Source organism: Perca flavescens, chromosome 15 (genome assembly GCF_004354835.1).
Source record: "Perca flavescens isolate YP-PL-M2 chromosome 15, PFLA_1.0, whole genome shotgun sequence".
NCBI classification, from domain to species: domain Eukaryota; kingdom Metazoa; phylum Chordata; class Actinopteri; order Perciformes; family Percidae; genus Perca; species Perca flavescens.
Genome location: NC_041345.1, coordinates 6,618,013 through 6,637,931, shown reverse-complemented (window position 1 = coordinate 6,637,931; position 19,919 = coordinate 6,618,013). Strand labels below are relative to the sequence as shown.

Genomic DNA, 19,919 nt, shown 5'->3' with positions numbered 1-19,919 from the left:
TTGAGCGTTCATGAAATGCTCCTGTGTAATTCACTCCCGAATCTTCTTCATGTATGTGAAATGAGTTGTGCTGCTCCTGAGATTTTGACACGTTTTCACCCACGCACACCTGCACAGAAACGGCTATGTGAACTCGAGACTTGAACAAAACATTTTCCGCTTAATCATGTCCTCCAACATTATCTATCTATGAAATAGTTAATTACAGCAATGAATGGTTAAGCATAGTCATACTGTTTTAAGATTCTGCCAAAAGGGGAAAAAACCTTTTTCTTTCATTATAATTTTTCTGTATTTCCAAGAGAAGAATATCCAAATGATCACTGAGGTAGATCCTTATATTGTAGAACATTTTCAAGTGTCACCATTGAATGTCCAAATTCAGGACTAATGCTCTGCTAATATAGTAACCGGATATTTATATATGCGTGTATTATATTTATTATTTTTGGAGCCAATAGTGTCAGTGTTAAGCTGTAATCAACAAAAATACATAAATGACTAAATAAAATAAAAAAGAAAGTTGACGAGAAGTTGTCAAAAATGATCTGGTTCCAGCTTCTCGAATGTGAACATTTGTTGCTTTTATTTGTCTTATTGTGCTGTAAACTGAAGAATTCTGGGGTTTTGACTATTTTAAGTACCACATTTTTATAATTTTTCCGACCTTTTATAGGCCAAATTATCGATTAATTGAGACAATAATAGTAAGATGAATCAATGATTGAAATAATCATTAGTTGCAGGCCTACATCAGTGCTATAATAACATTCCTCTACATCGGAATAAAATGACTCCTCAGGCATCGGCCAATCCTGAGCCTTTCTCTGAGTCCTTGAACCTGATAATGTTGAGTGAGTTCTTTCACATTGGTCACATACATGAAGGAACAGCACAGCAGGAGATTGTTTTGAAGGACACCAGATAGATGCAGCTATAGAGGAAGACACAATAGACAGAAAGCGGATTTACTCTTCATAATCACTCTGTGTCTGCAGCAATCAGCCCAACACTCCTATTCTACCTCCTGCCAGTCCCTCCCTGTGTCTTTGTCTCTCTGTCAGCTATGTATGTTTAAAAGAAGAAGTCAATTATAGATCTGGGTTAATAGAATGGGTTCCCTGTGGGAGAGGTCGAGGGATGAGATCCTCTAATGAAACCTACATTTCATGCCCACAGCCCGCTAATGGTATAGAACTGTGTGTGTGTGTGTGTGTGTGTGTGTGTGTGTGTGTGTGTGTGTGTGTGTGTGTGGCTGATATAAGATGCATAAGGAAGGAACAGCTTAAACAGGCGCAACAACTAAATGTGAAAGATAAAATGACACTTTTGCTTGGATCTATGATTAAAGATATACAATATTTATTTATTACACAGGATATAGTCCTGGGTTTCCTAAAATATATTTTCCAGATACATGAGTCAGGTCAAGCCAAGTCAAATATTATTTATATAGCCCTAATTCACAAATTTGCCTTGAGAGGTTGTACTGTAAAATCGGTTCACCATAAGACACCCTCGATCCTCAAATCTAAGAAACCTCTTTCAGAAGGGGCTGAAATACAATAGGTGTCGTGTGTACAAAATGCAACAAAATATATATGGAAATTTGGGATGATTATATTATATATTACAAACGTATATAAAGAAAGTGGGAGGACGACGAGCAATGTCACAGGATTAGTTGAGAGATGTTACAAACTGGAACTGAATGAATGTTTCTTTTGTTAAGTCAGACTCGTCAAGTCAACCCTAACCCTAATCAAGTCTTTATGCTTAGCTAAATTTTCTTCCTCCTCTCCCCCCAAATTCCTCTGCCTCTCTGTGCACACTCTATGTTCATGCAACAACAGTCAGAGCACATGCAGACATGCATAGAGTACATATAGTCTCCTCACATATTTCTGCACAAACACTGAATGTCAGTCTTTATGGAGAAATAATGTATGAACACTGAACACATATAAGACATTCTCATTTGCAGATATTGATTTTATTTTCAGTTTATTGCACAGAACTGAAGCAGGATGGTAGGGACTTCTCCCCCCTTACAGAGTCTGTGTCAGCATGTGAGAGCCAGGTTACTGCCTGGACACTCTGTCTCAGGGCTAACACCCATAAACAGACTCACATCCACAGCTATGGGCAGTTCATAGTGTACAGTTCACCTAATCTGCATGTCTGTGGACTGTGGGAGGAAACCGAAGCACCCCAAGGAAACCCATACAGACATCACACTGAAAGAGCCCTGTCAGGTTTCAGGTTCAGACCCAGTGTGAACCACCGATCCACTGTCACAGACATATTTGACACCATATTTCATGCCTTCATCATTTTTAGGTAAAATTCTAAATCTTTCATTTCAAAGCTGATCTCAGTTTACATTTCATGCAGGTATGTGACACGCCAGGTCCTTTTCACACACGTTAATGGGATTTTAGAGTGTGGAGTGTTTTCTTTCTTATTAATATTTTGGAGCACAGCTAAGAGTGTCTGTGCCACCAATTCAGGCATTTGATTCCAATTCCTGTGATGTCAAAGAAAGCGGGACAACATTTAGCATTTTGCGTCATTGTAAATCAAAGAGTGCGTGTGTAATGCATAACTTCTGAGCTTTAAACTGCCATCTGTAAAATGTGGTTTCTCTTATCAAATTGCAGAACACATTGAGCGACTCTTTCGGTGTTCAAATGATATAGTCAACATTGGCAATTGTAAAATATTGAGATATTTCCTTCACTTGAAGTTTCTGGAAATCTTGTTTTGAAAAGTCTTGTACTGCTACTTGCTGGGAACAAAGTTTGGACTGCAGTTGCACAGCAATTGTCAGGATTTATTCATAAATGGAGGTGTATTAATGTTTTAAAACGTATCTCTGGACACGCTTTGGGATATTAGCTGGGCTACACGTGTGTCTTTTTGTGTCACTCAATTTCTCTTCTTCCCTTATGTGGAGATCCAACATCTCTCTGCATGCTAAAACACCTGAAAATGGTATTTTCTCATTGTATGTAATTGTAGAATAAAACGACCATATTCAGATACGTTGATATATTTAAATATACACTACATTTATAACAGAATGTGTGACCAGATGGTTAAAAACCCCTCTAGAAACCACAAGCTAACCTTTTGAGAGAGGAAGAGGGCTAACAAAGTGATGGAGACATTGCGATAAGCATATGGAAGAAGGGAAGGAGGAGAGGACTTACATTCAGGGTGTGAAGATGAAACCACCACCCTCAGCTCTCGCTGCACTTCCTTACTCCTTCTGTTTTTATCACTCAGTCATTCTTTGTTGCTCTTGTGCTATTAAGCCTCTTTTTCCAAGAGTGATTGAGTTGCATACCCCCCCCCAATCAACATGAAATCCTTTAAATAGTCTCTCGCTCTCAAAGACACACTTAACTTAAACATTCCCAGAGGAAGAATTAGAAGCATGATGGGGACAAACACAATGGATTTGTTTTATTGATCAGGACAGAAAAGGCAGTGGCTGCAGCCTCTGTACTATTACATTTTACTTTGTTCTTTCTTGTGCAGTCCATTAATGAATGAGAGTGGGTGGAAAGATGTAATTTGAAAGAAGTGCCTGTTTGCTCACTCTAAGTATGTTGGTGGCTTTTTTTTGGTGGCTTTTGAACAAAGCAACACTTTGATTAACTTACATTAACAATGTGTAAAACTTGGCATGTCACTAGTTTCATTTTTTGCCTCCATTCTTCAGTCTACTGAAATGCTTTTAAGGTATTATGAATTATCACACAGTATAAGGTGAACTAAATAATAATAATCTTTTCATTTATAGAGCACTTCAAAATCCACATTACAAAGTGCTTCACAAGGCAGCAAAATAAAAGTCATAAGTTAAGTCATAAAATCATCCGCTTTAAAAAATAAAAATAAAATGATTTTGGGTATGAAAATCAATACAGTGTTAAAAAAAACATGTTTAAAGGGAATAAAAGACAGTTCAATGGAAATTCAAACTCAAGTAAATCAGGAAAGTCTCTCCGATAAAAGTCGGCTATGTTTTCAGAAGGGAGATCAGTGACTCAGCAGACTTTTCCTGGGGTAGAACGTTCCAGAGCCTTGGCATGGAGCGCTCAAATGTTAGTTCCAAAAGATCAAGTGATTAATCTGATGATTATTTTCTTGACAACGTGATAAACCGTTTAGGGGAGGAAAGTCCATCAAAATATCCTACAGCCCTTGGTGACACGTTTTGTCTGAGTAACATCCCAAAACCCAAAGATATTTAGTTTACTATCAACATAAGAAAAAAAACCAACAACAGCAAATCCTCATAATTGAGAAGTTGTAGCGAGGAAATGGTTGTCAATTTTACCAGCAAAATGACTTGCACGATTATCGGTATTCAAAATGCAGTAGTGCATGTGCACATTTTTAACATTAAATTAACTCCATTTAGAATACAGACCACAAGCAGAATAGTTATTTGAAACACTGTAGGTTTATGATAAAATGACTCCGTATGGTAGATGATGGCTGTCACTGTAGAAAATGACAGAAAGTCAGTAAGCACTAACTCGAATAGAGTGAGTGGACTGAAGACAAAATCAATAAGGAAAAAAAATAGTATATAAAATATTTTTTATGTCAGTGACTGCGAGCCAGGAACCTTTGTCTTGTCTACTTTGAACCTGCCTGTCTGTCTGCCTGTCACACCGCATCATGAATGGCATGACAGGTGTGTGTGTGTGTGTGTGTGTGTGTGTGTGTGTGTGTGTGTGTGTGTGTGTGTGTGTGTGTGTGTCTGTGTGTGTTCTTGTTTAACTATATTCGTGGGGTCCAAAGACCGGGAGTCCAGTATACTTGTGGGGTCCGGACAACTGTGTGGGACCAAAATGCTGGACCACACAAGTTTAAAGGGCTGTTTGAGGGTTAAGACTTGGTTGTAGGATTAGGGTTAGAATTAGGTTATGGTTAAGGTTAGGGTAAGGGTTAATGTTAGGCATTTAGTTGTGATGGTTAAGGTTAGGGTAAGGGTCTAGGGAATGCATTATGTCAATGGTAGGTCCCCACAATAGTGCCACAAACCTGAATTTGTGTGTGTGTGTGTGTGTGTGTGTGTGTGTGTGTGTGTGTGTGTGTGTGTGTGTGTGTGTGTGTGTGTGTGTCTTTGTGTGTGTGTGTATCTTTGTGTGTAGGGCGTTGACTGATGTTGCTGGCAGGGAAAATAATGGACAGCTGTGTGTTCACCCAAAACAAAAGCAGATAGTGTGAGAAAACTCTGTGTGTGTGTGTGTGTGTGTGTGTGTGTGTGTGTGTGTGTGTGTGTGTAAGCACTGACTAATGGCTGCTCTGGCATTGTGTGCTGATGTTATGAGCAGGCTTTTAGTTTGGACACCCAATAACATATGCCATGCAATACACAAAATTTGTCCAAGCGCACCATGCCGTACCATCTGCTTTTAATTAGTGGGGTCTTAGTGAGTAAAATCAAGTGACACAAGACGCTGAAACTGTTGGAAAAGTTGGCAACATGCATGGCAAGTGTACATGCCAAGTGTACACAAACTGTAGTGTGAAATTATAGAAAAACTACAAAGTCTATTAATATACCGCCGCACAATAGTCCACAATGTAGGTCCAGACTGAAATATATCAATATCTATTGCATGGATTGCCATGAACTTTTGTACAGACATTAATGGTTGCCAGATGATAAATTCTGCTGACTTAGTGAGTCTCTGCTTTTACCTCTAGCGCCACCATTTTTGGTGTCAGTGTCATGTCTCATCAACTATCGGAGGGGTTGCTATAACATTTTGTATGGACATTCATGCCCCCCTTGAAATAAATAAATTACTCTGGGACACCCCTGATTTTGATACTAGCGCTATCATCAGGTCAGAAGTTGAATTTGGTCAATAGTTTTTACAATATGTTTATGACCAAACACCTGCAAATTCACAGATGACATTCCCATCATTTTTAGATTAGAGTAGATAGACTTTATTGATCCCAAATTGGAAAATTTCAATGCTACAGCAGCAAAATATCAAACACACAGCACACATACAGAATATACAAGAAATAATGATAGAATACAAGAACAAATATTCAAAGAAAAGAGATTAAAAAATACAAAGGCAAGAGTCTACAAACGTATACAAGTTGGGAATAAAAATGTACAACTACTTTATTAGTATTAATAAAGATGTTCTTTGTGTTTAGTGTGAATGTTAGCATTCTAACATGCTAAACTAAAAGTGGAAAAATTATACCTGCTACGCATAAGCATGTTAGCATGCTAATGTTACCATTTAGCTTAAAGCACCACTGTGCGCAAGTACAGCCTCACAGAGCTGCTAGCATGGCTGCAGACTAGTTTCTAAAGAAGTTACTGCATTGTTTTAGCTAGTTTTACCTAAACTATTCCACCACCACCACTTACAATCTTCTCAGTTACAATCAAACTGTTCTTAAATTTGGAAACTTTAACACATTACACATCTCTCTTAACCACAGTAAAAGAGAGTAGTGGGTCGAGGGCCCCCCATGATAAATCTGAAGGGTCAGAAGTACACTAAAAGAAATCTTCTCTCCGCAACATATTTTTGCTTGTAACTTGAGTCCTTTAAGTCATCTGCTTTACAAACAAGTGAAGTAATTGCACTGAAGTGAAAATATTTCTACTTGATTCCAATGTAAATCAATTCTTCTAAAATCAAGTTTTATTTTTCTTCATTCTACAGCAGCAATCTGCCTTCTTATTTCTTGTTTCGAGAGACAGACATTTCTAGAAAACTCCTGAGCCAAAATGAAACTGAATGAAATTCTCCCGGCTACCTGCTCAGTTGTTCACTTGACTTGAAGGGGTTTGAGATTTTAGGATTTAATTATACAGATATTACTTGATATGATGGGAACTTTTCAACAGACATGATTTTTCAAATTCGACTTGGTCAGATAGTATCAGATATGTTTACTTCTTCTTCAAATGAAACTCACACTGAGGCCAGAACCTTATCTCAAAGTAGACACTTTGGAACCCATAGGGGACATTTGCCTACTTCTTAACACAGGCGTGATTTAAGGTGTTTTCAATTTGTACAGTAAAATAGATTGACAGATGAATTAGCATCACAGCATTTACTCTCTCTCTCTACCTTCTGATCATCCACCAACAAGAAACACATGATCTGATTTATGAAATATTATATGCTGGAAAAGTCATGTCTTTTTGTCCCTATTCACTATTCACTATTTTATTTTTTATTTTCCTGCCTTTTTCTTTTCTGATCAATCCTTGAATTTTCAAGGTGGGATGTATTTAATCATTAGTGTGTGAAGCTTGGCAGCCTCTCTCGTCAGCCCTCATATCACTCCCTGTCTGTAGTTCCTCATCACTGGAGCTTTAGCAGCACAAATGTTCTCTTGTTTTTCAGAGGAACAGAAACAAGCAGGAGGTGGTCTTGTCCTTGAGAAGCAGCAGCGAAACAAACAGACACACACACACACACACACACACATGCACGCATGCGCACGCACCAATGCAAACACATACACAGTTGTGTAAAGAAACCCACACACCTACACACAGGCGATCACAGCCAGCCGCACAATCATTCAGACTTAACAAGCACACATGCTTCTGAAGATGCCTTGGGACGGCTGGGTATAATTCAGGCAGTGGCAGCCTAAATTAAACATTATTTTCCAGGACAGGTGTGCAGGAGAGGAAGGAATCAATCAGCACATTTTTCTGGCTCATGAGGTGAAAAGACATGAACACACACACGTCAAAGAAATCTGTCTACACACACCAACTTGTGGTCACTAACGGAACAGAATTTGGCAGAAATATTGAAACTCCTACATTGAAGCATCCCCGCGTGCGTGCGTGCGTGCGTGCGTGCGTGCGTGCGTGCGTGCGTGCGTGCGTGCATGCGTAAAGGAGATTGTGGGTGGGTGGGTGTGGGTGGGTGGGTGTGTGCCCACTGAGCCATGGTTGCAGGTGTCACTCACACACACACACACACACACACACACACACACACATCAGACATAAATAGCCTGTGTTTCTGTCCTAGTTACACTTTAGTTCCGGATGTTGAAAAAAAGGAATTGGTACCTGAATAACAATTTCTCAGTCTAAAACAAACTTGTGACCTTGAACTTGAATAACAATCAACTAGGCCACACCAATGTGTGTGTGTGTGTGTGTGTGTGTGTGTGTGTGTGTGTTTGTGTGTGTAAGTGAGATTGTTTTGAACTCTTGCTGATCTACTGTTGCTGTTCTTATTTAAATTCAATGAGGCTTAATGAACTTCATGGAAGGCTGACTCCATACAGAGCTCTATTGCACATGCACACACACACACACACACACACACACACACACACACACACACACACACACACACACACACACACAGGTCATACATGTAGCTGCATGAGTAGTCTTTCTAAAGTGAAATTCAATACAATTTATCTTGGTCAGATTACAGTGCAGATGCTGAATTCTAAATGCTTCATTGTATGTATACAGAAAGTGCACAAAAAAGTGGTGAATAAAAGACTGGTTGGTTGGTACTGTGGTTAAAGATTTGTATGAATTAAACCCATTGGTATTAATTAACTTTTTTTAACATATAGCCTACATGCACATATGGCAAACAGACAAGTGTGTACAGCACATTAACAAATATTTCACGAAAATCTTTGACGAAATGTTCGCTGCTTTATTCTGAAAGATTTTTTCTCCCTTACTTCTAATGCGCTAGGGAGTAGACGGCAGGAAATGTGACTGATGTAGATTTTATTGATTCATCTTTATTACTAACTTACTTAATTACTTTCTTTCGTTCCTACCAGGACCCGAGGGCAAAGCATAAGTTTAAGATCCATACCTACTCCAGCCCGACCTTCTGCGACCACTGTGGCTCTCTGCTCTACGGCCTCATACACCAGGGCATGAGATGTGACCGTATGTACTCTATTGAACACACACATCCACTCATGCCTAACTCTTTTGGATTGATCATGCTGCCATTTGCACACATACATACTGTATCATTTACTATTCCATATAGCTGATGGTCTCACTCAGTGTAATGTACAAAAAGTATATTGTTATTGTTACAGTTTTTCTCGATTGCTAAGACACATTTCTTGAAACCCTCACCCATTTTCTCAAAACTGTAAACACAAAACTAAATTCTCAAACTATGTTAACAAAACACTACGGAGCATTCATTAGACAGACATTACCTCAGTATTTCATATAGTAAACACATTTTGCATTGAAAACTTAAGTATATAACAACTTGTACAGTGAATATCTTGTACACTGCAAGTAGTGCAAGTAATACAATATTGAATGTTTGTATACTGTATTACAGTTTTTTCCAACTGCTTACACACATAATCTTTTATCGCACAACTTTTATGAAAGCTCTCTCTCAAAGTGCAAAACTACACACCAAATCTCCAAAACCAGAAGTTATTTCTCAGCCTTTCACTCAGTTTTCAATTGCATAAAACACTTTTTTCAAAACACTACACACAATTATCTACGTAAGAAACTAAAATCTAACAGGAAGTGACTTGCTTTCCTTTTCCAAACACAACCAATTAAAATGCTTTACTTATTTACAAGGTCACACACCCACTCCTCACATGTGCAAACACATTATACTTAACTGAACACTAACCAATCACTGCTTTAGAATATCAAAGGTCAGATTACCTGTTTTGAACAATGGATGCCAACAATAGACAGAGAGCAAGGGGAGGAGGAGGAGGGAAGAAGAGGAAGAAGGAGAGCCATCTCTGATGAGATCAGGGCCACACTTATTCATCATGTGATCAACCACGGATTGACCATGAGAGAAGCCCATCTTGACTAGCTTTACAGTGAGTGACGTCCATACTTCAAACCTTCAGAAATGAGAACAGGCATGCAACTATCTAATGACTATTTCAGCATTACAAATCAATCAGACTTTGTTTTGCACAAAGTGCATACAATACACCCCCCATAGTTTTGAAAATGTGTCTGAGCAGTTGGAAAAAACTGTAATGTAGGCACTTGTAGAACAATACAGATGACGGTGACGGTACACTAAAAAATATTGTGAAACCGCAAAATCAAACATCAACATTCAATGCTCCTGTGCCACCTGTGCACTCTGAACTGGCTCATATTCTCTACGATTGGTTTGATCACCTAGAAATGTGTGTACAATTTTGAGTCGTTGTGTGTAAACGATGACAACTGTGTTGCAGTTGTGTTTAACTTTTGCTGCCTGTGTAAATCATTTTGCAACACAAGTGCATCACAGTGTGAAATGTGTTTTAACGAATGAGAATGTGTTTAGAGTTTTGCAAGAAGAGTAATTGTAATAATCGATTCGGCAAATGGGTTTATACGGTGGCCAAGACCGTTCAACACAAATACAAAAGCAACAACAGAAATACAAAAGCCACAACACAAATACATAATCGACAACGGAAGTGATTGTGTTCTTGTATGTTTGAGAAGGAAGTGAAACATGTTTCCTTCCTAATTATGATTACTGTGATTGTCACAAATAAGCAATATCTTTGTATTTTCATATGTATGTATACTCTGCCATTTAGGCTAACAAGGAAAGTGTGTGTGTGTGTGTGTGTGTGTGTGTGTGTGTGCACACGTGGCTTTAGATACAGTGTAAATATTCAGTCCACAGTCTGAATTCTATTTATTTACTTATTTTATTTTTCCAGTAGTAAGCACGAAGCAAGGTCATGGTTAAAATTCTGGGTTTATTTCATTCAGACCGTGAACATAGACCGTGTATGTGTGTACGCATGACATATTACACCCCTAATACTGTAATAAGCAGCATATTAAAGGTAATACAATTAGCATTCACTTTTAACATCTGTTTACCATAACACACACACACACACACACACACACACACACACACACATACACACACACACGCACTTTCCAAACCAACCGTATTCAGTGAATTTGCCGCTGGGAGCACGTTAACAGTGGGATATAATATTTCTGTGATTTAAACAGCTTCAATAAATGTGACAAACTATAGACTTTAAGCGTAGCACTCGCGCATTAAAAGACGTTGGGCAACTTTTAGATATATTAGATAACTTATAGCTGTAGCTTCGATGCCTAAATGGCATAGTGAAAATAAAAAAGATATTGAACAACATTGCTTATTTGTGACAATCACGTAACGACAGTAATCATAATTAGCAAGGAAACATGTTTCACTTACCTCTCAAACATACAAGAACTTTCCTCCTCCGGCTCCGTTGGTCAACAACACACTCACTTCTGTTGTCGTTTATGTGTGTCTTGTAACTTTTGCGTTTGTGTTGTAGCTTTTGCGTTAGTGTTGTAGCTTTCTGTTTGTGTTGAACCGTCTTGGCCACCGTAGGTTTAGACCACTGAGCATTTGGTTCAGAGAATGGGGTTTAGTGTTTTAGCAATTCAGAAAGACTGTATTATACATTAAACTAACATAGTATAGTGCACCGTCTTTGCTGTCACGCACATCCATGTAAATAAATACTCTTATGTTCTGAGAATACACGCTTCAATAACAGTACCAATACATATCTGCATGTGTGTGTTTTCCAGACTGTATGATGAACATCCACAAGCGTTGTGTGGCCAATGTGCCGAGCCTGTGTGGGACAGACCACACTGAGAGGAGAGGTCGCCTCCAGATCACCGCTGAGGTCAAGACTAATGTACTCACTGTTACCAGTAAGTATATCTCAAAAAACACACACTCATACAGTCACCAGCCTTTAAAGGAACACGCCGACTTATTGGGAATTTAGCTTATTCACCGTAACCCCCAGAATTAGACAAGTCGATACATACCCTTCTCATCTCCGTGCGTGCTGTAACGCTGTCTGACGGCTCCAGCGGCATCAGGCCAGCACAGAACATGCAGGTAATGGTTCCAGCAATCCTACTGCTCCGAATAAGTGACAAAATAACGCCAACATGTTCCTATTTACATGTTGTGATTTATAGTCACAGCGTGTACGAAAAACAGTGTAACATGAGACACAGCCGTCTTCTAATCATAAACAAACCCGGAACTATAGTCTCAGGCGGAAGAATATAGTACTTGGGCGGAGTGATATGCTCGCAGCAAGCCTGTCTGAGGATATATTTCTCGGTTTGTTTACTGTTAGAAGATGGCTGTGTCTCATGTTACGTCATTTTTTGTACACGCTTTGACTATACAAATCACAAATAGGAACATGTTGGCGTTATTTTGTCACTTTTGTCACAATTCGGAGCACTAGGCTTGTTGGAACCAGTTACCTGCAGGATCTGTGCTGGGCTAAGCTAATGCTGGAACCGTCAGGCAGCGTTACAGCACGCACGGAGATGAGAAGGGTATGTATCGACTTGTCTTACTCTGGGGGTTATGGTGAATAAGCTAAATTCCCAATAAGTTGGCGTGTTCCTTTAAGACATTTGCCCAGACACTCCTGTTTATAACTCATGTTTGAGAGTACCAGTCATCTGTCTCCCTCTACTGGTAGACCCGCAGAGGGGAAGGATGGACGCAACAGAAGTTAAATATGAGATTCACAAACCATTTGTTTATTTGGTGTTTTAATACCAGTTTTATTCCAGCAAACTGATGCAGAAAGAACATCAACATACACTGTGATTATTAAGTAAATGGGTCAATACATAAATCAATACAGTATACTTCATAGAAGCTAAACTTAGTTTGATAGAAAGTCAACACAAATACTGAACTTGCTGTTTTTGTTTTGAACATAATTCCTCATTATTGATTCAGTTTGCAAGAAGTGTGTAATCGAGTGGTGTTTGCATTAAGATGAGGTCCTTTCCCAGTCCAGCACAGATTGTGGCACAGATACAACTGTAATGTATGATGCTTAAACCCCTGCCCAAAGGTTTCTAGAAGCATCTTCATCTATGTCTGGCCAGTCGTTTGCATAAAACTAGTCTAACAACAAACTTATCCAACAAATGCACAGCATATCACCAGTCCCTGTTTCTATTAAATGATTGTCTACGAGTGAATATATTTCAAGCTTTTTGGGATAGGTTAATTCTTGGCTCACCCCTTTCCTGAAGAGAGTTTCCTGACCTGCCTTATGTTTTATGTAACTGATGAATGTTAGAGAACTGTGTCTACTTTATAATTGACTTGTAGTGCCCTGTCTTACCTGCAGGTGACAGCAGAGGTTTATATTACCTTTACTCTGCACCTGTTAAACTCAATTACAGCTGTGCCTCAAACTGAAAACATCAGACTTTTTAGAAGAAGAAGAATTTACCTTAGCTGTAACCCCCACCATTTAACGTGCATACCGTAAATTTTCCTATCCCAAATCTAAAGACTACATTTCAATTTGTACCCAGTTTTACCCAGTCTACATAAATCTGTTCCATTCATCCCCAGGAACTACATGACTTAATATTGATAAATGGATGGTTGGATGGATAACACTTGAATTTCACAAAAATGTAGTTGATTTAAGCACTGAAATGTAATTACTAACTAACTATAACTGAGTTTGATTGTGGATCTAAAAACAATGTATTCCTGTTCTGCTGTGAAAGAGGAATGATTGATTCCTCTGGGATTGCACAATATATATAATCAATATACAGCATCTGTTTATCAGCGACAAATATAAACAAAGTGTCCACTAACTACCACTAAAACTGTTATGATTGTCCTGAAAAGAGACAATACATCCAGTACATTGGATCTGCCCATTTCTGTATGTAAAAGCATTTTCCCCTTCGCCTTCCGTTTCGCTGGGTTTCCTCCCTCTCTCCTACTCGCTCTTCCTGGTTCCCACGCTTGTGGACTGATCATTAGCTGGGATTTACTGTGGGAAATGATAAGAGAGCAGATTTATCACACAGAGACTGCTAGGACAGCAATACAGGCTTAAGCTCACAAGTGCTACAGAATAGAATACAATAGAGCTGAATTGTAGAAACTGGCAAGGAAAATTGACAGCTAAATGTTATTCCAAAAAAAAGTTTAGTCATATCTGTTGATCAGTCTCTGTGATCAGAGTGCATTACATTATTGTCCAGCCAGCAATGATTGTATCTTCAACTCTTGCACACTTACAATTGAAGTGGCAATTTGTATGCGTAAAATACACACGTTTTGTGTTACATTCCTGTTTTCAGCCAGCTGTGATACAAATCCTCCCATTTTCCTTGGTGGTAATAGTTTACGGGCAATGATAGCAGGCAGTAGGAGTTGTAGTACTAATTTCTGTCCGTTGGGGTCAGTGTGGAACCACCAGTAGCTTACTCCCTCATTGCAGTGAGGTGGAGAAAAAAACCACCAGCACAGAGAATTGTAGAAACGCTAGGAATTATTCTACAGCTACAGCTTAACATATCTGGAGCTGGTGGAAATGGCTGCCACCCTGAAATATGCATTTGTGCCGTGGACTAGTCGTGGATTTAATCAAAGCAGTTGACATGGGTGTAAAGTGACACTTTTATTGATCACTTTTAAGTCACCTCCCTCCCCTGTCACTGGGAGATCAGAGCTCAGGGTCAGTGGCAGAGCTGTGCCCACAGAGATGGAGGATCAGCATCATTCTAGATCAAGGACACTCCAGCAGGGGGAATGTAGTTGGACCTGGGATAGGGGCCTTGTTAGGTGCCCCCTTCCTTTGGTACTGCAAATACTGCCTAATTACTTCATAGCTGTTCTGAGAGGCAGGGTGAAAAAAGCCACATTTTTACACTGTCTCTCTTGGAAGGCAATCATGGCGTTGCAGTCGGTTGTTCTGATGAAAAGTGACAGAAATATTTGTGTGAAGAATGAGAGAACACAGCTTAAGAGAGAGGTTCAAACCTCACCTCCACACAGCTGGACAATCTCTGTGTCACAAATGTCAGATTTTTGCTCTGGAAAGTTACTTACGATGACTCTGGCTGTCAACTCTGGCTGTCTGTGCGTTAGCTCAAAAGCAAAGTTTAAAACATGACAAGCTTCCAAAAGAACCTTAAGAATATAAGAAATAGCAGTTTGATTAATTGTATGCACAGCCAAGAGGCCATTAGTGAAACATTTGCCAAAACGTGGTGTCTTGAGGTTTTCTGGATGGCCCCTTTGGGAGTTAAAAAACTTAAATTGCCACACTTTATATACTATATCATTTTTGTTTGAAGGACACTGCTCTCACGCTAAAGCTCGGCAGGAGGAATTGTAAGTGAGCAGAATTGTGTGATTGTGATTTTTGACTTCTCATCACTCAAATAGTCCAATGATTCAAGATCAGCTAGTAACTGCTACACTATCATACAGCATGGTAGCACCAGGCTAACCGAGCCAGGATTTAGTTATGGATTAATACATTTCCTCTGACTAAAAGCGAAACACAGACTTCACACTGCTCCTCCAACCTGCAGACTTTAATTAGACTCTTGTTAATCCAAAATGTCCGAAATGTGGCAGGAAACACCCACAGCTGAATCACTTAAAGGTCCCATGGCATGAAAATGTTTTCACATTAATATGCGTTCCCCCAGCCTGCCTATGGTCCCCCAGTGGCTAGAAATGGTGATAGGTGTAAACCGAGCCCTGGGTATCCTGCTCTGCCTTTGAGAAAATGAATGCTCAGATGGGCCGATCTGGAATCTCCTCCTTATGAGGTCATAAGGAGCAAGGTTACCTCCCCTTTCTCTGCTTTGCCTGACCAGAGAATTTGGCCCACCCATGAGAGAGAGACATCATGGCTTTCAAACAAGCAAAGTGGCAGTTGGTCAAGGCCACACCCCCACCCTCCACCTTGCCCCTCCCCCCTCTCCTCCTCAATAGCATTTAAAGCTACAGACACAGAAATGGCACGTCCTAAGGAAAGCTCATTGTGGGACTGGCTCTAGTGGCTGTAATTCTGCACCAAGGCTGAATTTCGGGAAAGAGACTCCAGATACAGTATTACGGGACCACTAAGGTCTATATAAAAGCATCCAAAGAGCACCATGTCATGGGTCCTTTAAAGACTACTGAATAGCTCATGCTGCAGAAATAAACAGCAGGTGTTGCACCTGTCATTTCTCAGTGATAAGTTAGTGTGTTAACTGAATGCAGATTGTCTATTTATTGGATTGGGATCACACTCCGCTAGAGTTGTGATCAACATCAATCAACGGGTCCTTAGGTTTGAAGCACAGAGGTTAGTCATGTTGGCACGTAAACCGAGTCAAAACCAATAAAATTCCAGTCCCTGAAGAAGCAGTCCAGATGGACTGTACGCCTAAATGACCCTCTCGGTTGTTGGCGCCAGGTAGCAACACATATAGGAATATAGACACTAAAATGAACATCAAGTCAACATCTGTCTATTTGGACCCATTAAACTCATTTTGGGGTTGTTTCTTGTCTTTAGTTAAAACAGATGTTGATCTCACCACCGTTAGATCTAGACTCTTTATCAGGCCTCTTGGTGCCGATTTTTTATGTTCTCACCTGTACAAACAAGCCAAACTGAACACATAAATGTGCTTCACTTAAGCTTCACTTATTTTGCAGAACACATAAAAGCCAGTAGCAGTTGGACAGAACATAAGAATCCTACAAAGACTCTGATGAGGCTGTTTCACATGGGAAAAGGTGCACTGCCAACACCCACGCTGCTGTGCACATACAGTATTCTGCTGTTACTGCACTCTTATCTCCACTCGCCCTCCCTGTAGACTCATATACACGCGTTATCTCTCTGTCTCTCTCTCACACATACACACACACACACACACACACACACGCACACAGACAAGCTCTTTGCAATTAGCACATACTGTATGAAAGCAAGGATTGCACACATGCATAGACAGTCACATGCACGTTACACACCTGTGCATGCACAAGCAGATCCATTCACTCACACACACACAAACACAAAAACACACACACCCTCCTCTATTTACTGTAAGTGTCCTATGAGACCATTTGGCATGCTACCCGCTTTATAGCTCACCTCAACCAGCATTTGATGGTCACTTTAACAGGCATCATCTAATATTTATTGACCTGCTCCGCTGAGGGTTTAATGCTGGCCGTTGGGTCTGTGCTGTGGTTAACCTCTCAGAGCTTAGCGTAGCATAGCGACTTTAGCAGCATGAAAACCTCATTCGCATGGTGCGAGCTGGCTGTGAAGCTCTCCCTTCAGTCATGGTTTAAAAGGATGCCACATGTCCCCCGCAGCTCTGAGAGCTGTGCATCTCAATTGTTTCTTGTAAAAAAACAACAACATGTTAATGCAAAAATGTGCTTTTTGACCCATGTTTCAACATCGTGTTAGAATAAGACAGACTAAAAAGTGTCACTTCCAGGTAAACTCATGTGCACTTCATTTCTAGTGACAATACAAGATGGACACTCATTTTACTGTACATAACATGCTCCTCCCTTCTCCTCTATTTCAAACAACGCCTCTTTGTTATCTTTAAAAAAAAAGTTCACCGGCAGTCTTATCTACTGGATCACTTAAATCTAGCCTACCCAAACTCAAATGTTCACAAATTATTTTCAACAAGAGAACTCAATCTGACAGAGACAGAACAGACAGACTTGATTTGAAATAAAACAGAAATAGGCCAAAGTAGTATGATTAGAATGGATTCAAAATGGTGTCGGCCAAACGGACCCAAATAGAGAGAGAATCAACTAACACTGGCAGCAGCGCAGGATCAGAACTGATTCAGAGTCTGCTCAGCTATTAGACATATTGCAACCCAGGCACTACCCGATTAGATTGACACAGCCCAACTCGGGTCCTGGACCAGATCTCAGTGAGGATCCCTAGACACAAGCATTCAAAATAGTCCAATAATTAACATACCAGTCCATGTGGCTGTATATGTATAAGTATTGATTTGCAAGGGAGTAACTTTGGGTTCAACTTTGGGGGGGGTTGAGATCTCCACCTATCTTGCGAGGCTGTTTGTTTCATCGTTGAACAAATTCTAAACGGGGGTTCTTTTCAATCATCATTATGATAAGATATTTGGGGATTTTCACTGGCCAGTTTTGATTATCGGGAGCGGGGGGACCTCTCATCCCCCATGTAAATTACGCCTATGGGTTTGTTTGTAACAAAGTAGTATGAACCATTAGCCTAGATGCCAGCCGAACTTAGCCCCGCCCACAACATTTGAGGTCGGGAAGTTCGGTCTGGACTTGATCCGTTGTGGAGCAACTATGCTCGAACCAGAGCTGTTCGGACCAATTCATCATACATATCAGCGTTCATCATACCTAGTTTAATAACTCTGGATTTGGCTACTAGTTAATGTTAAAAATGTTAAAAACGTGACGTTTTAAACAAGGAGCCTTTAAGTGTTCGGGCTGGTAAGTTGATGTACTCCAAAAGAAATTATCCGCTGAAATATAGAAGTTTCTTTCGCCATGCAAAGTTTCTGGGAAAAGTCTTTCTGGGCCAGAGGGGTGCAATTCCACCGTTGGTCGCTAAGCCCATGGTTGCTTTACTGTAAGACATGGCGCTGTTCCTCGGGGATTGGTCGAAGCCTGCAGGTTTATCCAATTTTAAAATTTATTTATTTTGATTAGGACAATGCACATTAATCAACATTTCTGTAAATGCGCCAGTGTTAGCCAGTCAGCTAATTTTCAACTGTAGTCCTAGTTGCATGCATGTCTTTATGGTGGGAAGAAACCGGAGCACCCGGAGGAAACCCACGCAAGCACGGGGAGAACATGCAAACTCCACACAGAAAGGCCTGGGACGACCTGGGTTCGAAGCCAGAACCTTCTTGCTGTGAGAAGTGCTAACCACTGAGCTACCGTACTGCCAATTGAGTGCAGAGGCATTTTTTTTCCTGCTTCGGTTGAAACACGCCCCATAATCACAGCCCAATGGAGCAGTATCAGACTCATATTCTGACTAGAATCGGAGTATGACGATGTCAGGCTAATGAACCATAAACCAAAGTGAAAAAATGCACCTTTTTTATTTGTGTGACCACATTCTTAGTGTAACTGAACCGGTAAGTTGAGATACCAAAGACTTACAGTTTTAGGTTTCTCCATGTAGATGGATCTTTGGGCACTAGACAGGGTCAAGTTAGATTTTTAGTGTTCTTAAAAGATAATAAATAAGTAATGTCACCTTTTTTGGAGGCTGGAGACCCAACTTGAATCAGTGAGTTGCGTGTGTGCGTGCGTGCGTGCGTGCGTGCGCGTGTTTAAATGGGGTGTGGTGAAAGGTTCCTGTGTAAGTGTCTTGAGTGCTTCCCTAGCGAGCTGCCTAAGACACAGCAGCACCAGCCCTGCTTCTGGTAATTGGATATGACCTCAGAACTTGACCAGCAACAATAATTGTGCACACACAAGCACAAATTCACACACACTCCAATCGCAGGGGATGTTACGCCACTGGAATACAATTACAGCCCAATAACAGACAGCTACAAAGAAGGATTAGTGTTGAAACTGGCAACCTTCATCTGTCTACATGGTCATTACAGACAGATCTGGCAACCTCAAGGCTTTAACCCCAAACACAACTCTAGGGTATCTGGTGTGTGTGTTTTCTGTTGCCTCAAGTTTACCATGCCTATTTAATTAGTTGGTTTCAGGGGAGAGTTTTGTTGTTAAATAGATTACCGACAGGATGCACTCTCCAAATTCAAACACACATACACACAGCGCTTGAAATTAACACCTGCCAACCTGCTAAATATGGGTTAAAAATGAATTATGATGAGTTACTGTGGGTTCTGAATAAAATTCTAAGACCCCCATTTTTTGGCATAATTGCTCAAGGTCATGTGCACAAGTACAAAGAGGGTGTTTTCAAACCCGCCTGCTGTTTCCATTCATGCAGGCTATGGTGCAAAAGAGTCCAGTAGATTGGAATATGAATACAAACAAGTG

At 40.2% G+C, this 19,919-nt stretch overlaps 1 protein-coding gene across 2 annotated transcripts in view; it reads left to right on the top strand.

Moving 5' to 3' along the window:
- Positions 1 to 19,919, top strand: part of LOC114569627 (protein kinase C beta type) — a 100,549-nt gene that overhangs the window by 31,492 nt on the left and 49,138 nt on the right. For both annotated transcript variants that reach the window (XM_028599583.1, XM_028599582.1), the window contains exons 4-5: positions 8,845 to 8,956; positions 11,624 to 11,752. In XM_028599583.1, coding sequence (XP_028455384.1) covers positions 8,845 to 8,956; positions 11,624 to 11,752 — 241 coding nt within the window. The remainder of the gene's footprint in view (positions 1 to 8,844; positions 8,957 to 11,623; positions 11,753 to 19,919) is intronic.